The 20,380-nt window shown below is 46.4% G+C and overlaps 1 protein-coding gene across 1 annotated transcript in view; it reads right to left on the bottom strand.

Annotated features, from left to right (window-relative positions):
- LOC138742224 (rootletin-like) overlaps nt 1–20,380 on the bottom strand; it is a 375,547-nt gene that overhangs the window by 115,940 nt on the left and 239,227 nt on the right. Inside the window, exons 11-13 of the mRNA XM_069896335.1 lie at nt 20,009–20,107; nt 16,839–17,069; nt 10,991–11,190 (exon numbers count right to left, since the gene is read on the bottom strand). Coding sequence (XP_069752436.1) covers nt 10,991–11,190; nt 16,839–17,069; nt 20,009–20,107 — 530 coding nt within the window. The remainder of the gene's footprint in view (nt 1–10,990; nt 11,191–16,838; nt 17,070–20,008; nt 20,108–20,380) is intronic.

Raw genomic sequence — 20,380 nt, 5'->3', positions numbered from 1 at the left:
GTTGGGGTTGGGTGTTGGGTTTTTCCTCCTTTGTCTTTTGTCAGTGAGGTGAACTCTGCGGTCTTTTTCAAAGGAGGTTGTTGCCCACCGAACTGTGAGGTGCCAAGATGCACGGTTTGAGGTGATATCAGCCCACTGGCGGTGGTCAATGTGGCAGGCACCAAGAGATTTCTTTAGGCAGTCCTTGTACCTCTTCTTTGGTGCACCTCTGTCTCGGTGGCCAGTGGAGAGCTCGCCAAATAACACGATCTTGGGAAGGCGATGGTCCTCCATTCTGGAGACATGACCTACCCAGCGCCTTTGGAAGACTACACAAAAGAGTCTGGAAAAACAACCAACTGAAAAACCTCACAAAGATTATGGTATACAGAGCCGTTGTCATACCCAAACTCCTGTTCGGCTCCGAATCATGGGTCCTCTACCGGCATCACCTACGGCTCCTAGAACGCTTCCACCAGCGTTGTCTCCGCTCCATCCTCAACATTCATTGGAGCGACTTCATCCCTAACACCGAAGTACTCGAGATGGCAGAGGCCAACAGCATCGAATCCACGCTGCTGAGGACACATACATATACACACACTCCAAACCACCCAGCCACATACATACCCATACACACACATATACATATACAGTCCACACCACACACACACACAAACACACACTCCAATCACCCCGTACTCTCCAAACCACCCACCCAACCACACACACACATACACATAGACACACTCAAAATCACCCACACACAGATACATAAATACACACTCCAACCACCAACCCACACACTCAAAACCATCCACCAATCCACACACACACACATAAACATACATACACTCCAAACTACCCATCCACCCACACACGCACACAAACTGATACACACACCCACACACACATACACATACACACACACACCAAAGCACCAACCCAAACATTCCAAACCAACCACCCATACACATACACACACACTCACATACACACACACACACACACACAAAATTTAGACCACCCACACACACACATAAACACACACACACACATGCACACACTCCAAACCAAACACCCACATACACACTCACACATACACATATACCTACACACTCCACACCACACACACACACACACACACATACACACACTACAAACCACCCACCCACCCACACATACACATACACACATTCCAAACCATCCTCTTACACACCAAACTACCCATCCACCCACACCCACACTAACATACCCATGCACACACTCCAAACCACCAACCCACACATTCCAAACCACACACCCACACACACATACACACACACACACTCTCCAGACGACCCACACATAAACACACACACATACACATGCACACACTCCAAACCATGCACCCACATACATACCCACACACACATACATTTACCTATACACTCCACACCACACACACAAACACACACTTCAAACCACCCATCCACACACTCCAAACCACCCACCAATACAAACACACACACACACACACACACACACACACACACACACTAACACATATACACACACACATACACATATTCAAAACCACCCACCCACATACATACCCACACACATATTCCAGACAACCGAAACACACAAACACACATACACACATACATACAAATACATACACTCCAAACTACCCACACATACACACACTCCAAACCACACACCAACCCACACACTCACATACACACACCCACATACTTTAAACATACATAAACTCCAAACCACTCATCAACCCACACACACAAATACATACACATACACACTCCAAGCCACCCATCCACACATTCCAAACCACTCAACCACCCACACACAAACACATACACACATCCATACACACATTCACATACACACCTTCCATAACATGCAACCATACACTCCAACCCACACACCCACACACACACACACACACAAACACATACACACACCCATAAACACATACACATTCACACATTCCAAACCACCCACCCACACAAAAAACACACTCACACACACATAAACATATACATACTACACACAACCCTCCCACCCACCCACACACAAAAAAAACACATACACACACCCACACACACACTCCAAAACATCCACACACACAAAAACACAAACACACCCACACACAAACACACATACCAAACCACCGACACATACACATACACACACTCCAAACAAACCCACTTACACTCCAAACCACTCATCCACCCACACCCACACTAACATAACCATACACACTCTCCAAACCACCAACCCTCACATTCCAAACCACCCACCAACACACACACACATATACACATACACAGTCTCCAAACCACCCACCCACACACTTCAAAGCAACCACACACACCCACACACCCCAAAGAACCTACACACACATACACATACACACACCCACACATATACACACACTCCAAACCATCAACCCACACATTCCAAACCACCCACCCACCCACACAAACACGTACCAACACACACATACACATACACACACTCCAAACCACCCACCACCCACAACCAAAAAATACATATCCACACCCACACACACATACACATACACACATTCCAAACCACCCACCCACCCACACATACACATACACAACTCCAATCCACCCCCACACACCAAACCAACCACCTAACCACACACACACACACATACACACACTCCAAACCACCCATGCACACACACAAACACATACACACACTCACAAACACATACACATACACAGACTCCAAACCACACATGCACACACTCCAAACTACCCACCCATCCACACACTCACATACACACACTCCAAACCACTCACCCACACACAAAAACACATACACACACCCACACACACGTACACATACACACACTCCAAACCACTCACCCTCCCACACCCAAAAAGCACATACACTCACCCACACTAACATACACATACACACACTCCAAACCACACATGCACACACTCCAAACTACGCACCCATCCACACACTCACATACACACACTCCAAACCACTCACCCACACACAAAAACACATACACACACCCACACACACGTACACATACACACACTCCAAACCACTCACCCTCCCACACCCAAAAAGCACATACACTCACCCACACTATCATACGTATCTTCTTTGGCTTGGCTTCGCGGACGAAGATTTATGGAGGGGGTAAAAAGTCCACGTCAGCTGCAGGCTCGTTTGTGGCTGACCAGTCCGATGCGGGACAGGCAGACACGATTGCAGCGGTTGCAAGGGAAAATTGGTTGGTTGGGGTTGGGTGTTGGGTTTTTCCTCCTTTGCCTTTTGTCAGTGAGGTGGGCTCTGCGGTCTTCTTCAAAGGAGGCTGCTGCCCGCCAAACTGTGAGGCGCCAAGATGCACGGTTTGAGGCGTTATCAGCCCACTGGCGGTGGTCAATGTGGCAGGCACCAAGAGATTTCTTTAGGCAGTCCTTGTACCTTTTCTTTGGTGCACCTCTGTCACGGTGGCCAGTGGAGAGCTCGCCATATAATACGATCTTGGGAAGGCGATGGTCCTCCATTCTGGAGACGTGACCCATCCAGCGCAGCTGGATCTTCAGCAGCGTGGACTCGATGCTGTCGACCTCTGCCATCTCGAGTACCTCGACGTTAGGGGTGTGAGCGCTCCAATGGATGTTGAGGATGGAGCGGAGACAACGCTGGTGGAAGCGTTCTAGGAGCCGTAGGTGGTGCCGGTAGAGGACCCATGATTCGGAGCCGAACAGGAGTGTGGGTATGACAACGGCTCTGTATACGCTTATCTTTGTGAGGTTTTTCAGTTGGTTGTTTTTCCAGACTCTTTTGTGTAGTCTTCCAAAGGCGCTATTTGCCTTGGCGAGTCTGTTGTCTATCTCATTGTCGATCCTTGCATCTGATGAAATGGTGCAGCCGAGATAGGTAAACTGGTTGACCGTTTTGAGTTTTGTGTGCCCGATGGAGATGTGGGGGGGCTGGTAGTCATGGTGGGGAGCTGGCTGATGGAGGACCTCAGTTTTCTTCAGGCTGACTTCCAGGCCAAACATTTTGGCAGTTTCCGCAAAGCAGGACGTCAAGCGCTGAAGAGCTGGCTCTGAATGGGCAACTAAAGCGGCATCATCTGCAAAGAATAGTTCACGGACAAGTTTCTCTTGTGTCTTGGTGTGAGCTTGCAGGCGCCTCAGATTGAAGAGACTGCCATCCGTGCGGTACCGGATGTAAACAGCGTCTTCATTGTTGGGGTCTTTCATGGCTTGGTTCAGCATCATGCTGAAGAATACACTCCAAACCACCAACCCACACATTCCAAACCACACACTCAAAAACACACATACACACACACACTCCAGACCACCCACACACACACATAAACACACACACATACACATGCACACAGTCCAAACCACTCACCCACATACACACCCACACACACATATACCTATACACTCTACACCACACACACACATACACACACACTAAACAACCCACCCACCCACACATACTCATACACACACTCAAATCCAACCCATACTCCATACCACCCACCCAACCACACACACACACACACTCACACACATACACATACACACACACAAAACCACCCACCCACCCACACATACTCATACACACACTCAAATCCAACCCACACTCCATACCACCCAGCCAACCACACACATACACATACACACACACAAAACCACCCACCCACACACACACAAACACATACACACACCCATAAACACATACACATTCACACACTCCAAACCACCCACCCACACAAAAAAACACACTCACACACACATAAACATATACATACTACACACAACCCTCCCACCCACCCACACACAAAAAAAACACATATACACACCCACACACACACTCCAAAACATCCACACACACAAAAACACAAACACACCCACACACAAACACACACTCCAAACCACCCACACACACACACATACACACCAAACTACCCAACCACACACACAAACACATACACACACCCACACATATGCACACACTCCAAACCACCAACCCACACATTCCAAACCACCCACCCACCCACAAAAACACATACCAACACACACATACACATACACACACTCCAAAACACCCACCCACCCACACCCAAAAACACATACACATACGCACACTCCAAACCACCAACCCACACATTCCAAACCACATTCACACACACATACATACACACACACTCCAGACCACCCACACACACATAAACACACACACATACACATGCACACACTCCAAACCACCCACGGACATACGCACCAACACACATACATATACCTAGTCACTCCACACCACACACATATACACACTCCAAAGCATCCACACACACACACACACACACACACGCACGCAAACACATACACACACTCCAAACCACCCTCCCACCCACACACACAAATACACACACTCCAAATCACCCACACACACAAACACACCCACACATACACCTACATACTCCAAACCACACACATATACACACTCCAAATCACCCACCCACACACACACGCACACACACACAGGCGAACACATACACACACTCCAAACCACCCATCCACACACTCCAAACCACCCATCCACACACTCGGAAGCACCCACCCATACACACAAACACATACACAGAACCACACACACATACACATACACACACTCCAAAACACCCACACACACAAACACATACATACACCTACACAGACACACTCACTTCAAGCCTCCCACACACACACACACACATACACATACACACAGTCCAAACCACCCACCCACATATACAGCAACACACATACATATGCCTACTCACTCCACACCACACACATACACACACTCCAAACCACCCTCCCACCCACACACACACACACACATACACACATTCCAAAGCACCCACCCCCCCACATCCAAAAACACATACAGATACGCACACTCCAAACCACCAACCCACACATTCCAAACCACCCACCCAACCACCCACACAGACAAACACATACCCACCCACACACCCACATCCCACCCACACACACACAAACACATACACAGACCCACACACAAACACACATTCCAAACCACCCACCCACACAAACACATATACACATACAGAGAATCTAAACCACCCACCCACACACTGCAAACCACCCACACACAAACACATACAGAGACCCACACACAAACACACATTCCAAACCACCCACCCACACAAACACATATACACATACAGTGAATCTAAATCACCCACACACACACATACACCCACACACACACCCACATACACATACACGCATATACACACTCCAAACCAGCCAACCACACACTCCAAACCAGCCAACCACACACTCCAAACCACCCACCCACCCACACACACACACATACACACATTCCAGAACACCCACACACACACACCCACACATACACCTACATAATCCAAACCACACAAATATACACACTCCAAACCACCCACCCACCCACACACACAAACGCACGCAAACACATAAACACATTCCAAACCACCCACCCACACAAACACATATACACATACAGAGAATCCAAACCACCCACCCACACACTGCAAACCACACACACACACACATACACACACACACACCCACATACACATACATGCATACACACATATACACACTCCAAACCAGCCAACCACACACTCCAAACCACCCACCCACCCACACACACAGATACACACATTCCAAACCACCCACACACACACACACCCACACATACACCTACATAATCCAAACCACCCACCCACCCACACACACAAACGCACGCAAACACATACACACAATCCAAACCACACACACACACACACACACACACGTACATACTCCAAACCACACACATATACACACTCCAAACCACCCATCCACACACTCCAAACCACCCACACACACACACACAGAAACACATACACACACCCACACAAACATACACAAACACACATTCCAAACCACCAACCCACACATTCCAAACCATCCACTCACCCACCCATACACACCCACATACACACATACACACACTCCAAACCACCCACCAACCCACATACATACACACACTCCAAACCACCCACACACACAGAAGCACATACACACACCCACACACACACATACACACACACACTCCAGACCATCCACACACACACATATATACACACACACATACACATACACACACTCCAAACCACACACCCACCCACACACACACATACACACACTCTAGTGCCAGTTAGAAAGCATTACAATAGTACACCATGTGCCTCACCCACCATTACGCCTTACGAAGAAACAACACTGCAGCCTGTCTGTCATGAACATCGAACCCCCCCTCCACTGTTCACACACCTGACCCCAGAATGCACACCAATAGCCACAAAGAGCAGGAGGTACAGCCCATGGGACAGAGCCTTCATTAGGACAGAGGTCCGCAGGCTACTACAGGAGGGCATCATAGAGCAGAGCACCAGCCCCTGGAATGCGCAGGTGGTTGTAGTAAAGTCAGGAGAAAAACCGCGCATGGTAGTGGATTACAGCCAGACAATCAACAAATTTACACAACTAGATGCCTACCCCCTGCCACGCATAGCAGACATGGTCAACAACATTGCGCAGTATAAGGTGTTCTCCACCATAGACTTGAAGGCAGCATACCACCAACTGCCCATTAGAAACAGCGATCACATTTACACGGCATTTGAGGCAGACGGCAGGCTGTATCAATTTCTGTGAGACCCCTTCGGTGTCACCAATGGAGTGTCCCTGTTTCAGAGAGAAATGGACCGAATAGTAGATAAGTTCCAACTGAAAGCAGTTTTCCCCTATTTAAGACAATGTGACAATCTGCGGCCACACTCAGGAGGATCATGACACAAATTTAAAACGCTTCTTCCAGGCAGCCGAGGAAAGGGACAAATGTGTCTTTAGTGCCAGGAAGTTGCCGATTTTGGGCTACGTAGTGCAGAATGGGGAAATCAGCCCAGACCCAGCCCGTATGCGCCCTCTCCTAGACCTCCCAGTACCACACATGCTGAAAGCACTAAAAAGGTGTTTGGGACCGTTCGCTTACTACGCCCAATGGGTCCACAACTATGCCGACAGGGCCCGGCCATTTATAAAAGCCTCTGTTTTCCCACTGTGCCCAGCAGCTACCAGAGCATGCAGGGACATTAGGGACTATATCGCTAAAGCTACTATGCGGTCCACAGATGTGTCGGTCTCGTTTCAAGTAGAAACGGATGCATCTGATGTGGCTTTGGCAGCCACCCTAAATGAAGATGGATGACCAGTGGCCTTTCTCTCACGAACCCTACAGGGTCAGAGGTAAGACACTCAGCAGTAGAGAAGGAGGCTCTTGCCATTGTGGAAGCAGTAAGTCACTGGTGACATTATCTGGCGTGCAAACACTTCACCCTCATCACGGACCAACGGTCTGTGGCTTTTATGTTCGATAACCAGATCAGGGGGAGAATTAAGAATGACAAAATCCTGCGTTGGTGGATAGTATTGTCTACATTTAACGACGACATTCTATACCGTTCCAGGAGACTCAACGAGCCCCCGGATGCACTGTCCAGAGGCACTTGTGCCATCGTTAATCACATGTCCCAATTGCAGAGCTTTCACAATGAGCTGGGCCATCCCTGGGTCACTCGACTATTTCACTTCATTAAAACCCAAAACCTCCCATTTTCGGTAGAGGAAGTAAAGTCAGTGAACAAGAGCTGCCCCATCTGTGTGGAATGCAAACCACAATTTTACCAGCCAGACAAAGCCACCCTGATAAAAGCTACCAAACCTTTTCAGCGCCTCAGCCTCAATTTTAAAGGCCCACTCCCGTCCAATAATAGAAATGTCAATTTCCTAAACGTAATAGATGAATATTCCCGTTTCCCCTTCGCAATCCCGTGTTCTGATGATTCAGCAGCCACTGTTATAAAATGCCTTCAACCCATCTTCAGTATATTTGGGTACCCGAACTACATACACACAGACAGGGGAGCTGCATTCATGAGTGCAGAAGTACAGCAGTACCTACACGAGAAAGGGATTGCTACCAGCCACACTATAAGTTACAATCCCAGGGGGAATGGACAAGTTGAAAGGAAAACGGTCCTCTGACTTTAAAAGCAAAAGACCTGCCTATTACTAGATGGCAGAAGTGTTGCCAGAAGCCCTACACTCTATACGTTCTTTGTTGTGTACTGCCACTAACATGACCCTACATGACCGTATCTTTTCTTTCACAAGGAAAGCCACGACGGACACAGTGCTGCCTAAATGGATGATGACACCGGGACCTGTTCTCCTCCAGAAGCACTGCAGACCCCACAAAGCGGACCTGCTGGTAGATCAAGTGGAGTTGAGGCGCGCGAACCCTCAGTATGCCTTCGTCACATTCCCAGATGGAAGAGAAGACTCGGTGGCCACCAGGGATCTTGCACCGGTCGGATGTGTGAACAATGCGGAGGAAACACAGATCTCTACAAGGAGCGCAGCAGCAGTCACTAGAACAGTTGTCCATCGAGTCACCCCAGAGGACTAGACCACCCACCCCAGAAATCAGGACCCTGGGTACGCCCACCCCACAAAATATCACCACCCAAGACTTGTTGGCAGGACCTAATCCCATACAAGAGGATCCCCAGCCCACATGGCCACATGGCCATCTAGTACTTCCCACTCCCACACCTCCACCAAGAAAGGCCGAAAGGCAGACCACGAGGAGGTCCAGAAGGCAACGGAAGCCATGAAAAATTTTGGACATGAACTTACAAACAAGGGAAGGAGGATGGGGAGGGGGGGGGAATAACAATTTTTTTAAGGGGGGGGTGAATGTGGTAATATGTAATTACACCACTAGGTCACCAGGGGTCATCCCGGTGACCTTGTATATAAAGCAGTCCAGAGCTACAGTCTAGCCTTCCAGGTTCATCTTGCAGAGAGACAAGACCTCTTAGTGTACATATTAGTTTATTAAAGCTGTCTTATACTCACACTGCTGGTGTGGTTATTGTCAGTACAATTTTGCTGCTGGACATTTTGGCTCGCTGCCCCATCACTGTCCGCTGGCCGACTCCGTTTCACCGGCCGCCTTGTGACAGCCCTGCTGGCCACCCTGTTACCGCCCTGCCGGCTGCCCTGGGACAAATCTGCCAGCTGTGCACTGATAACCCCATTGGCCACTGTGTGACAGCTCCATCAGCTGCGTGCTGATATCCCTGCTGGCTGCCCTGTGATAGAACCTCCATGGCTGGTGGTGGCCAGTGGGGCCTGTGGGGCTGTCAGTGCGCGGCCAGTGGGGCTGACACAGGGTGGCCAGCAGGGTTGTCAGTGCGTGGCCGGTAGGGCTGTCACAGGGCAGCCATCATTTCAGAAACATTTTGGGATTTATTGCTATACTTATTAAATAATCACTTATTACACAACTACAATTAATCTAACCCTCCCCTGGCAAATGTTTCTGAAATGCCATAATGTTGCCAGACCAGTGCCAAACTGTGGGGTTCAAAGTGTCCGATTCTGTGAGAATCAACTGTTGCAGTTTTATAGCGGGGGGGGGGGGGGGTCACCATTTAAGACAGAGATGGAGCAGAATGGAAGGAGCTTCATGCGGTTTGCAACACACCGTAGAGCAAAGATAAACCTTCTCATGACTAAAATCAGGCTCAAAAGGGAAATAAGAAATGGAATGAGAGAAGGTTAGCGCATTGGTGAGCTCAATGTTATAACAGCACCAGCAACTGGGGTTCAAATCCAGCACTGTCTGTAAGGAGTTTGTCCGTGCACCCTGGGGCTCTGGTTTGCTTCAAACTTACAAAACATACGAGGGGGCTGTAATTAAATTGGGGTATTTGGGTGGCATAAAAAAACATAAAATGGCAGGGCATGCTTGAGGCGCTGAGAGGTCTACTCCTGCACGTGATCCACATGCTCATTTGTTTTTCAAGCAGAAGGTAATAAGCTCCCACCTTCCGAGGATTTCCAGAGAGGACCGGTAGCGGCCTGCATCTCTCTTGGCATCTTCACGGCCTCGGTTTGCATCATCAGCTTCACCTTTCAGCATGATTAGTTTCTGCTCCAGCTGCCTCCGTTCCCTCTCGTTGTCTTCCAGCTGCTTCCTCAAAGAGCTGACAACATCCTGAACAGCTTCCACTCTTCCACAAAGTTCCTGAAAAAAATGCCCATGCTTCACTGATTATAAATGGACTCAAGCATGAGGCATTTATTGTGTCACCACATGCACCACATTAAAGAATGGTAAATTATGCTCCAAAAGATTCTAACATCTCGAGTCCTTTTCAAATGTCATGAAATTATATGTCAGTAATGATAAGCATCCACAAATTTTCTACCAAACCAATTACATGCACTGTAGTTAATGAGTCTTTGGACCCGACTGGGGGCTAGTTGTGAAAAAGGCATGGTAGCAGTGAGTGGACACAGCTCAACTCTATATCTAAATTTTTAGTTTAAGATTTTAACGATGCAGCCCAGCGGAAGCCCATTACAGCCCGTGAAACCTGTGCTGCCCAATTAACCTTGCATGTTTTTGGGAGGAAACTGGAGACCCCGAAGGAAACCCACACAGACACAGGCAGAACACACAACCTCCTTACAGGCAGAGCGGGATTGAACCTGGGTCGCTGCCGCTGTTATAGTGTCACACCATCCCTGACCTGGGAGTGTCTGACAGGGCAGAACAAAGGCTATTCAACCTGTGGTGAGATTAAATTTGTCATAACTAAAAGAAGGCTCAATGGGAAAGTTAAGAAACTGAATGAAAGAAGGCCTATGCCCCTGGTGTTGTGTCTCAGCATAAGGGACAAAAGTTTGGGGGAAAATATGTTTCCAACCTGCATCACGAAACTCTCATCATTCATCACTGACCTGCAAATTGATAATTCGCTGAAAATAACCCTTCACATTTTTGATTATATTTTCTTTTCAAGAAAAGCAGTTTACATTCTGAATGGCCAGTTATCGATTAAACATATGAAGAGCATGGCTGTGGTCAAAGAAGTCTCTTCAGTAACTCATTCATTTGTTTGACAAAGACTGACAAGATAAGATTGAATGACAGTGGTCTGTGACTGTGGGAGTTGGACTTCAAATGAGGAAACTCAGTCTGTAATGTTTTAACTCTTCAGCAACTTAAATGGTCACCCGATCAATTATTGTAGTGATTTTTGTTTTTCCCTGTGATAAGTATCGGCTTTCCTGAATGTGAAAGGCATCATAATCAATAGTCAATGTCAGTGTGAGTGAGTCCTTCTGTCACTGAAATACACCTTCCTGAGTTCTCCTGTGTACAGTGAACAAGACCATGAAATAAGACTGTCCAGTGATAGGAAGGGGTCAAAGATAATGCTTTCAGATCTGGCCAGCATCCAACATCTGAAAATTGTGAAAAGGAACATCCCAATGACTGATGGATACCACAGTAAATTGGAGAAGGTGGTAAGAGGCGGCTTCAAGCTGAAGGACATGAAATGATCTTGCCATTGCCATCAAGATATCTCTTGCATCTTTCCTGCATGTCCCCAGTTGTCTTGCCTCCGATTCACAATACCTCAACAGTGAGAATCTGCAACCCTCCTTCATCACTCTGGAACCTCAACCCTACCTACACCCCTCCAAACCTTCCCAAACCCATTAGCCACCCCCGATCTCCACCCACCCCATCACTTCAACTCCCCCACTTCAACTCCCGCCTTCAACCTCCCCCATTTCAACTCCCCCACTTCAACCTCCCCCACTTCAACTTCCCCCCACTTCAACCTCCTCCCACTTCCCCCCAATTCAACTCCCCCTCTTTAACCTCACCCCCTTCAACTCCCCCACTGGAACCCCCCTACTTGAACTCCCCACTTCAACTTCCCCCCACTTCAACCTCCTCCCACTTCAATTTACCCCCAATTCAACTCCCCCATTTCAACCTCACCCCCTTGAACCCCCCCACTTGAACTCCCCACTTAAACTTCCCCACACTTCAACTCCCCACACTTCAACTTCACCCCACTTCAACACCCCCCCTTCAACTTCCCCCACTTCAACCTCACCACTTCAACTCCCCCACTTCAATCTCACCCCCTTGAATTCCCCCACTTGAACTCCCCACTTTAACTTCCCCACACTTCAACTCCCCCACTTCAACTCCCTCACTTCAATTTCACTCCACTTCAACACCCCCACTTCAACTTCCCCCACTTCAACCTCACCACTTCAACTCTCTCCACTTCAACACCCCACCACTTCAACTTCCCCACTTCAACCTCCTCCACTTCAAATCCCTCCACTTCAAATTCCCCCACTTTAACCTCCCCTACTTCAACTCCCCCCCACTTCAACTTCCCCACTTCAACTTACCCCACCTCAGCATTTCACCTCTCTCCTTCTCACTATCCAGGGGCACAAAGTCTCTCAAGATAAGACAGTGATTCAGTTGTACTTCTCGTGCCCTACATGGTGCCCTCCTCTATACCAGAGCCTGGCCTATCGCTTTGTGAACCACTGTGTTCAATTTGCAGCAGAGCCTGCTTTTTTGGCACCATCTACCACTTCAACTTTCCCCCACTTCAACCTCCCCCACTTCAACTCCTGCCTTCAACCTCCCCCACTTCAACTTCCCCCCACTTCAAATTCCCCCACCTCAGCATTTCACCTCTTCCCTTCTCACTATCCAGCGGCATCTGGTTCCCATTCTGACCCCTCTGTCTCTGGCCTCCTGCACTGTTTTAATGAAAGCTCAAGAACCAACACCTGTAAATCCAGAGTTTATACGCTCTCCCTATGACTGCATGGGGTTTTCTCCAAGTGTGTCAATTTCCTCCAGACTTGAGTTTCTCAAAAGAGTGTATTTGGTCACCATGAGCTCGTGGTCCAGAATAAATTGCTCAGATCACAGTATTGAATTTTGCCCAACTTCAGAGAGCTTGCTTGTTCTTTCTATGTGTATCAGGGCTGACTGGTGCACTTGCCATCCTTCTCTTTCCATCTTTTTCTTACATCTGTACATCTCGGCCTGCTCTAGGCCGGGCTCTAAAACAGGTGTCACAATGTTAGGAAACCTGACACTGACCAAGGAGCTTGTCTGCCCATTCAATAGGTTGTCCATCATTTCTCCCTATTCTAGACACCCCCTTTTTTCCCATTCACTGCTTTCCTCAACTTTTCTGCCACTTAGACTAATACACTTATTATGAAGGGTCTTTGACTTGTCATGTTTACTGTTTCTCCTTCCACAGCTGATTCCTGATTTCTCAATCTTTCCAGAATTTTCTGTTTTGATTTGTTCTTTTATAAACGATCCTCTCTTCACAGATGCTGACTCACATGCTGTTGATTTTCATAATCTCCGTTTTTATTACTGACCCATTACTGCTCTGAGACCCAACGTTTTATCCCTCTCTCTGATTTTAGCCCATGTTAAGCTTCCATCTTTCACTTTCTCATCTACAATAAGTCTTCACTGGGTGTTTTGCCTGACAAAGTTTATTTCAACACTGTGAAGTGCATCACAGCAAAGCTCAATACCGTATTTCTCAACTCCCACGCACTGCCTCTAGATGACTGCTTTCTGACGGGTGGCATGGTTACCATAGTAGTTAGTACAGCACTGTTACAGGGCTAGCAATTGGGGTCCAGGTTCAAATTCCGTGCTGATTGTGTGGAGTTTGTATGTTTTTCCTGTGTCTGCTTGGATTTCCTCCGGGTGCTCCAGTTCCTCCCATCTTTCAGTAAAAACACACCCGGGGTTGTAGGTGAATTCGGTGTATTTGGGCAATATGGGTTTATGGGCCGAAAGGGCCTGTTACCATGCTGAATGTTTAAATTTAAGAAATTCTCTCTCAAGCCAGCTTCATTGCGGTTAATGTTTGCACTCCCACTCTGTCTGGAGGAAGTTTTGCAGCTTTTTGAAACATACAATGTGCCCTGCCAGTCATTGTCACGTGGGAACCTAACCTTCTTCCCATGTTTTGAACATGGTTCGCTCCACCTTATTCAGGCTTCCCACACACATTTGATCGAATGGTTCTATCGCCCTGAATCCAAGGTAATGGCCCCGGCAGCAGTGAATAATTTATTCCCTCAAAATCCTCTGCACAATATCTCCCATGGAGGTCCCCATGGGCACAGACCTTCTTGTGTCCCATGGCCCAATGCTGGTTAGCAAAGGGGAGAATGAAAGGGCTGCTGATACACTCATTGCTCCCACAGTAACACATAACCTGCTACTAGGTGCCAGAAAAATGATCTTCTCAAACTCCATAATCCTTCTTGGCTTATTCTAAATGCAAAACATTTGAAAGACTCAACATCAAATGTGTTCAACTTTTTCCACCTCACTATATGCAGACAACTTCAAACACTTCCCCTCCACCCCAGTTGGACAGAGTTCACAGAATTATTGTGTAATCTGTTCTTTTCTCTTTCTTTTTGAATAAGAACCATAAACAGGATTGCTTCACTAGTCAAAATTTTTGCGACCATAGGTATGTAAGGATGCCTTTGAATCGCGGTGAACAAGAAAAAGTGGAGATGGGAATGGAGGATGATCACTGCAGTTTAAGGATCACATTGTGAAGCTCCAAATCCTGCCCAGCACCTTGAAGCAGAACGATGGAGGTGAGCTGATTGTTTCATTGTTTCCTCCCATCACTTCTCAGTCGTCAAATGCAGATCTTTCTCTCTTATGTGCCTTGAATTACTTATCCAGTGCAGAACCTGTGCTCATTAAAGTGAAGGATATCCAGAATTGATTAAAGCATTAAGTCTTGATAAGGAGCCCTGACTGACCGTTACTCTCCTTGGATTCTGCCTAAATTGCCGAGTCCAATTAAAACATTTTCTGATTTTAGGCAGAAGTGCCTGCTCAGCCCAGATGCTTAGTGTTTCAGTGATAATAAATAATTTTCCAGGCTCACTGACTGAGATTTTCGTAGTTGACCAAATGACCATGCACGTCTGAAATAATCTAACACAATGATTATTAACCTTCCCAGATGCTGGTCTGGTCTTTGAGAAAGGTGCATGGTCGACCTTGGGGAATTGGTGTTAATGATGATGGATTGGTGCATGAGATAAATGTTTAAATTTTAAATTTAGACATACAGCATGGTAACTGGCCATTTCGGCCTGCAAGCCCATGTCACCCACTTACTGGTACACCCAATTAACCTACAACCCCTGGTGCATTTTAAATGGTTGGAGGAAGCCCACGCAGACACAGGAGAACATACAAACTTCTTACAGGCAGTGTGGGATTCGAACCCTTGTCCTGATCGCTGGTGCTGTAACAGCATGGCACCAACCACTATGCTAACCGCGCTGCCCTCGTGGTGCTAAAGATGGATTATATTCAAAATTCCCATGTTTAAGTATAAGTCCCGGGGACAGTCCAGCCATAAGTGAAACCTTTCTTTGGATAGGGGACACATGGCAGATGCTTGAAGCCAGAGCCAAAAAAACAATCTGCTGGAGGTTCTCAGCAAGATGAGCAGTTTCAATGGGAGATAAAGAATGGTCAGCATTTCCTTGGTCCAAGTCCATGCTGAAGTGTCAACCATTCCCATTAATGTACTCAATGGGCTGAGGTCCTCCAGAAGATTATTTTTGGTCTTTGACTGCTTGCACAATCAGTGTAACACCCTAATGAATGCACAATGAAACCCTGCTTCTGAAATGTGTGACCACATAAGAACCGAGCACTATGAATAGGTTTCCCTTCTCTACACTCTGGAATGGAATCCCAAAAGGCCTTTCCCGACCGAGTGCCTTCTTTACTGCGATACTGAAGTTGCAGCTGAGGACAACTACCTGCACCTCCAGTTGCCGCCTTTGCAGGGCCGTCTGCACCATAGACAGCGTGGGATCGTCAGCGGATGGGGATAGGCTGCGCCGCGGTGTCCTGCATCGTCGGGCAGAAGGCATTCGGAGCACAGGGGACCCCAGTGCGACAGGTGACCCTAGTCTGCCAGCGTCAGCCTCAGTCCCTTCAGGTGCTCCTTCTCTGGACAGAGAACTAATTTCCACATCAGCAATAGCAACCTGGCAAAGAAGAACAGTAAAATGAGTGCAAATTATTGTTTTGAGTGCGATCAAAACAGCAGCCACAGATTTAATGCTAATGAGTTCATTGTCATTCACATTGTACAATGGAAATTCTTGCTCCAGTTAAACTGGCACTTCATAAAAATTAATTACAATAGGATATTTAAATGGAGTCAAAAATTAAATTTTTGTAGTCAATCTACAATGTGTCTGACACAGACATTGAATTAAAAAGAGAGAATAAAAACAAAAAGTACTTATAAGATTATAAATAAGGAAAAATAGTGATTTTGTGATCGTGCAGACAGACATTTTATGGTGACAATGCAGTCTATGATTAATGTAACAATGAGAATTTCAAGTGCTAAGATATTTACTGTTTCTGTACATGTTAGATGGGCCTCTTATCTCCCAGGCCTTTCAGTGCGTCTTTGGAAAGGTCTGTACCCTGGGAGACACAGAAGGTAGTCGAGATGTTGATCAATAGATATGGGGTCCATGCAGGCAAGTGGCACTGAGTGAACAAACTGGTCATGATCTTTCTGAATGATGAACAGGCACCAAACCAAATGGTCTAATCCTGTTCCCATTCCTTATATGTTACTATTCAGCTCTCATTGATAGTTCCACCAAGCATTCAATTCCTCTCTCTCTCCACTCCCTTAAAAGTCCCTGGTCACTAACGTCATGCTCTAAGCTGACTACTGACCAATGCTGTGACGGATTATAGCATATTTTATATTATGCATAGATATGTTTTTGGAAGAGTTAGATTGGGGTTTTTTAGCGTAGGTCACAAACCACAAACATTTCACGAAACAGATCTCATGTAAGATGCAAGAGCTCTGCTCAAATCCAACTGATTTGCTGAAAGACTTTACAATAGGTGTTAATTTTAAATGTTGTGGACTAATGGATTTGAACACCACAGATGAACGGACTCAGAAGTTTGGGTCTGGTGCTGCAATCTGTCGGAATCCAGTTTGCTGTTCTAAGAAGGTCATGTGGTTTTGCAATTGCAGAGAGAGGGGGAGAGAGAGAGAGAGAGAGAGAGAGAGAGAGAGAGAGAGAGGGAGAGAGAGAGAGAGAGAATGGTTTTGCAGCATGATAAACTGGCAGCTTGTTTTAAAAACCCCATTTTGAAGACAGGTTGTGAATTCTGAGTTCTGCCTGTTGGAAACCCTTGTGGTCCATACAAAAGGAAATGGCTGGCTAGAGTGTTTCACCTGAAATAAGGGAAAATAGAGGAACTCTGTACTAACCTGCAGGAGAAAATGTTATCATTTGGAAAACCCTGATGGGGCAAGTTTCTTCGGCAAGACACTGAAGTAACTGATGGAAGTAAATTAGTTTGTGTATGTCCAATGTGCAATGAATCTCTCTTTCTGATAACCAACAAGAGCCTTCCTGAATGGTAACCATTTAACCGTTTCCACCAGAGCCTGGTGAAAATTATAAATGTTAAATTCTGTGCACAGTATAAGCAATGAACTTGGAGGAGTGAGAAGTGAGATTGGACTATGAGCCAAATAACTTTTCTGAACTTATACACATTACATACATGTGCACTTAGAATTAGAAGGGGTTAAGTTAGGATAAGTTAAGTTAATAGTAATAAGTTAAAGTTTGATCCTGTTTTGATATTTAAAAGAAAATTAAAAACTACTTTTGTTTAAGTAACCATTTGTCTTGGTGAATTTCTATTGCTGCTGGGTTTTGGGGTCCTCTGGGCCCGTAACATTACAGCATATTTTTGAAGAGCAGGTCAATAGATTGGAAGTCTGAGGAAAGTCAGTGTGTCCCTGAGGTCCCTCACCAACCTTCACAGATGCACCATCAAAAGTATCTTGCCTGGATACATCATGGTTTGGTACAGGAACAGCTCTGCCCAAGACCCCAGGAATGAGCAGAAAGCTGTAAATGCAGTCCAGGCCATACACAAACCAACCAGCCATCTTCGGGAAGCTGCTAACCTAATAAAGGACCCATCCCACCCTAGTCACATTTTCTTCTCCCCTTTCATCAAACAGAAGAAAATACTTGGATGGCCCTGTAGGTGTAGTGGTTAGCACAACACTGTTGAGCACCTGCAATCAGGCGTGGGATTCGAATCCCGTACTGTGTGTAAGGGGTTTGTACGTTCTCCTCGTGTCTGCGTGGGTTATCCCCAGGGGGCTATGGTTTCCTTCCACTGTTCAAAAACATGCCGGGTGAAGGTTAATGGAGAGCCACGAACTTGTGGGCCAAAAGGGCCTGCTGCCATTTTGTATGCTTAAATTAAAACATTTAATCTGAAAAAAAAAACAAACCTCCAGATTCATGGACAGTTTCTTTCCCGATGTGATCAGACCCATAAATTAATCATCCCTTGACAATAGATGATGCATTGCTTTTAACTATATATCAGTGGTTCTCAACCTTTCTCTTCCCACTCACATCCCACTTTAAGTGATCCCTATGCTATTGGCGCTCTGTGATTAGTAAGTGATTGCTTAAGGTGGGATGTGAGTGGGAAGGGAAGGTTGAGAATCACTGCTCTAGACCTTATTGTTATTGAAATATTTTGTTTGAGAAAAATTGTCATTGGCCCATTTCCTTTGAAGTTATGAAACCGTGCACATAATGAGTCAATGAGGTACGATTAAAACGTGGGTTTTCAAACTTTTTCTTTCCACCCACAGTAAGCAATCCCTTACTAATCACAGAGCACCAATGGCATAGGGATTACTTAAAGGGGTATGTGAGTGGAAAGAAATAGGTTAAGAACTATTGCTATCCCACATTATTTGAATACTCCTTACATGGTTATTTATTTACTTGTTGTCGTGTGAGTTGATTTGCCTGATAGCACACAAAACAAAGCTTTTTGCTATATCTCAGTATGTGAAAATTTCAACTAAGGCCCCTCTCATGCCTTGAGCCCCATTTATTCGTACCTGACCAATGCTGTGCAAGGTCTGGTGTAAGGATTCTACCTCGATCCTTAGCACTTCGTTGGTCTGGGTTTCACTTGTAACTTCAGTTTTTCCCGATTCCTGTCAGCAGCCAAAAATCAATTAGCAATTCAAACCTGGCAAAGAAAATTCTGTGAAACGTTGGACCAGCGACAAACATTTCCTTCTCCAACTGTTAATTAAAAATTCCATGAAGAGGGGCTGACAAGTGTTTGTTCAGATCAAAAAGACAGCAGAAAATTCCAGCAACCTGCACAATTACAGTTGGAACATGAAGAAGCAAATTCCTCCTTTTTTAATTTAGCACCACCACAGTCTGTTCACAAAAGCAAGTTTTAAAAATATCCGGAAAAT

The sequence above is a fragment of the Narcine bancroftii genome, chromosome 9 (assembly GCF_036971445.1).
Source record: "Narcine bancroftii isolate sNarBan1 chromosome 9, sNarBan1.hap1, whole genome shotgun sequence".
In the NCBI taxonomy this organism is placed as follows: domain Eukaryota; kingdom Metazoa; phylum Chordata; class Chondrichthyes; order Torpediniformes; family Narcinidae; genus Narcine; species Narcine bancroftii.
This window is presented reverse-complemented; position numbering and strand designations above follow the sequence as displayed.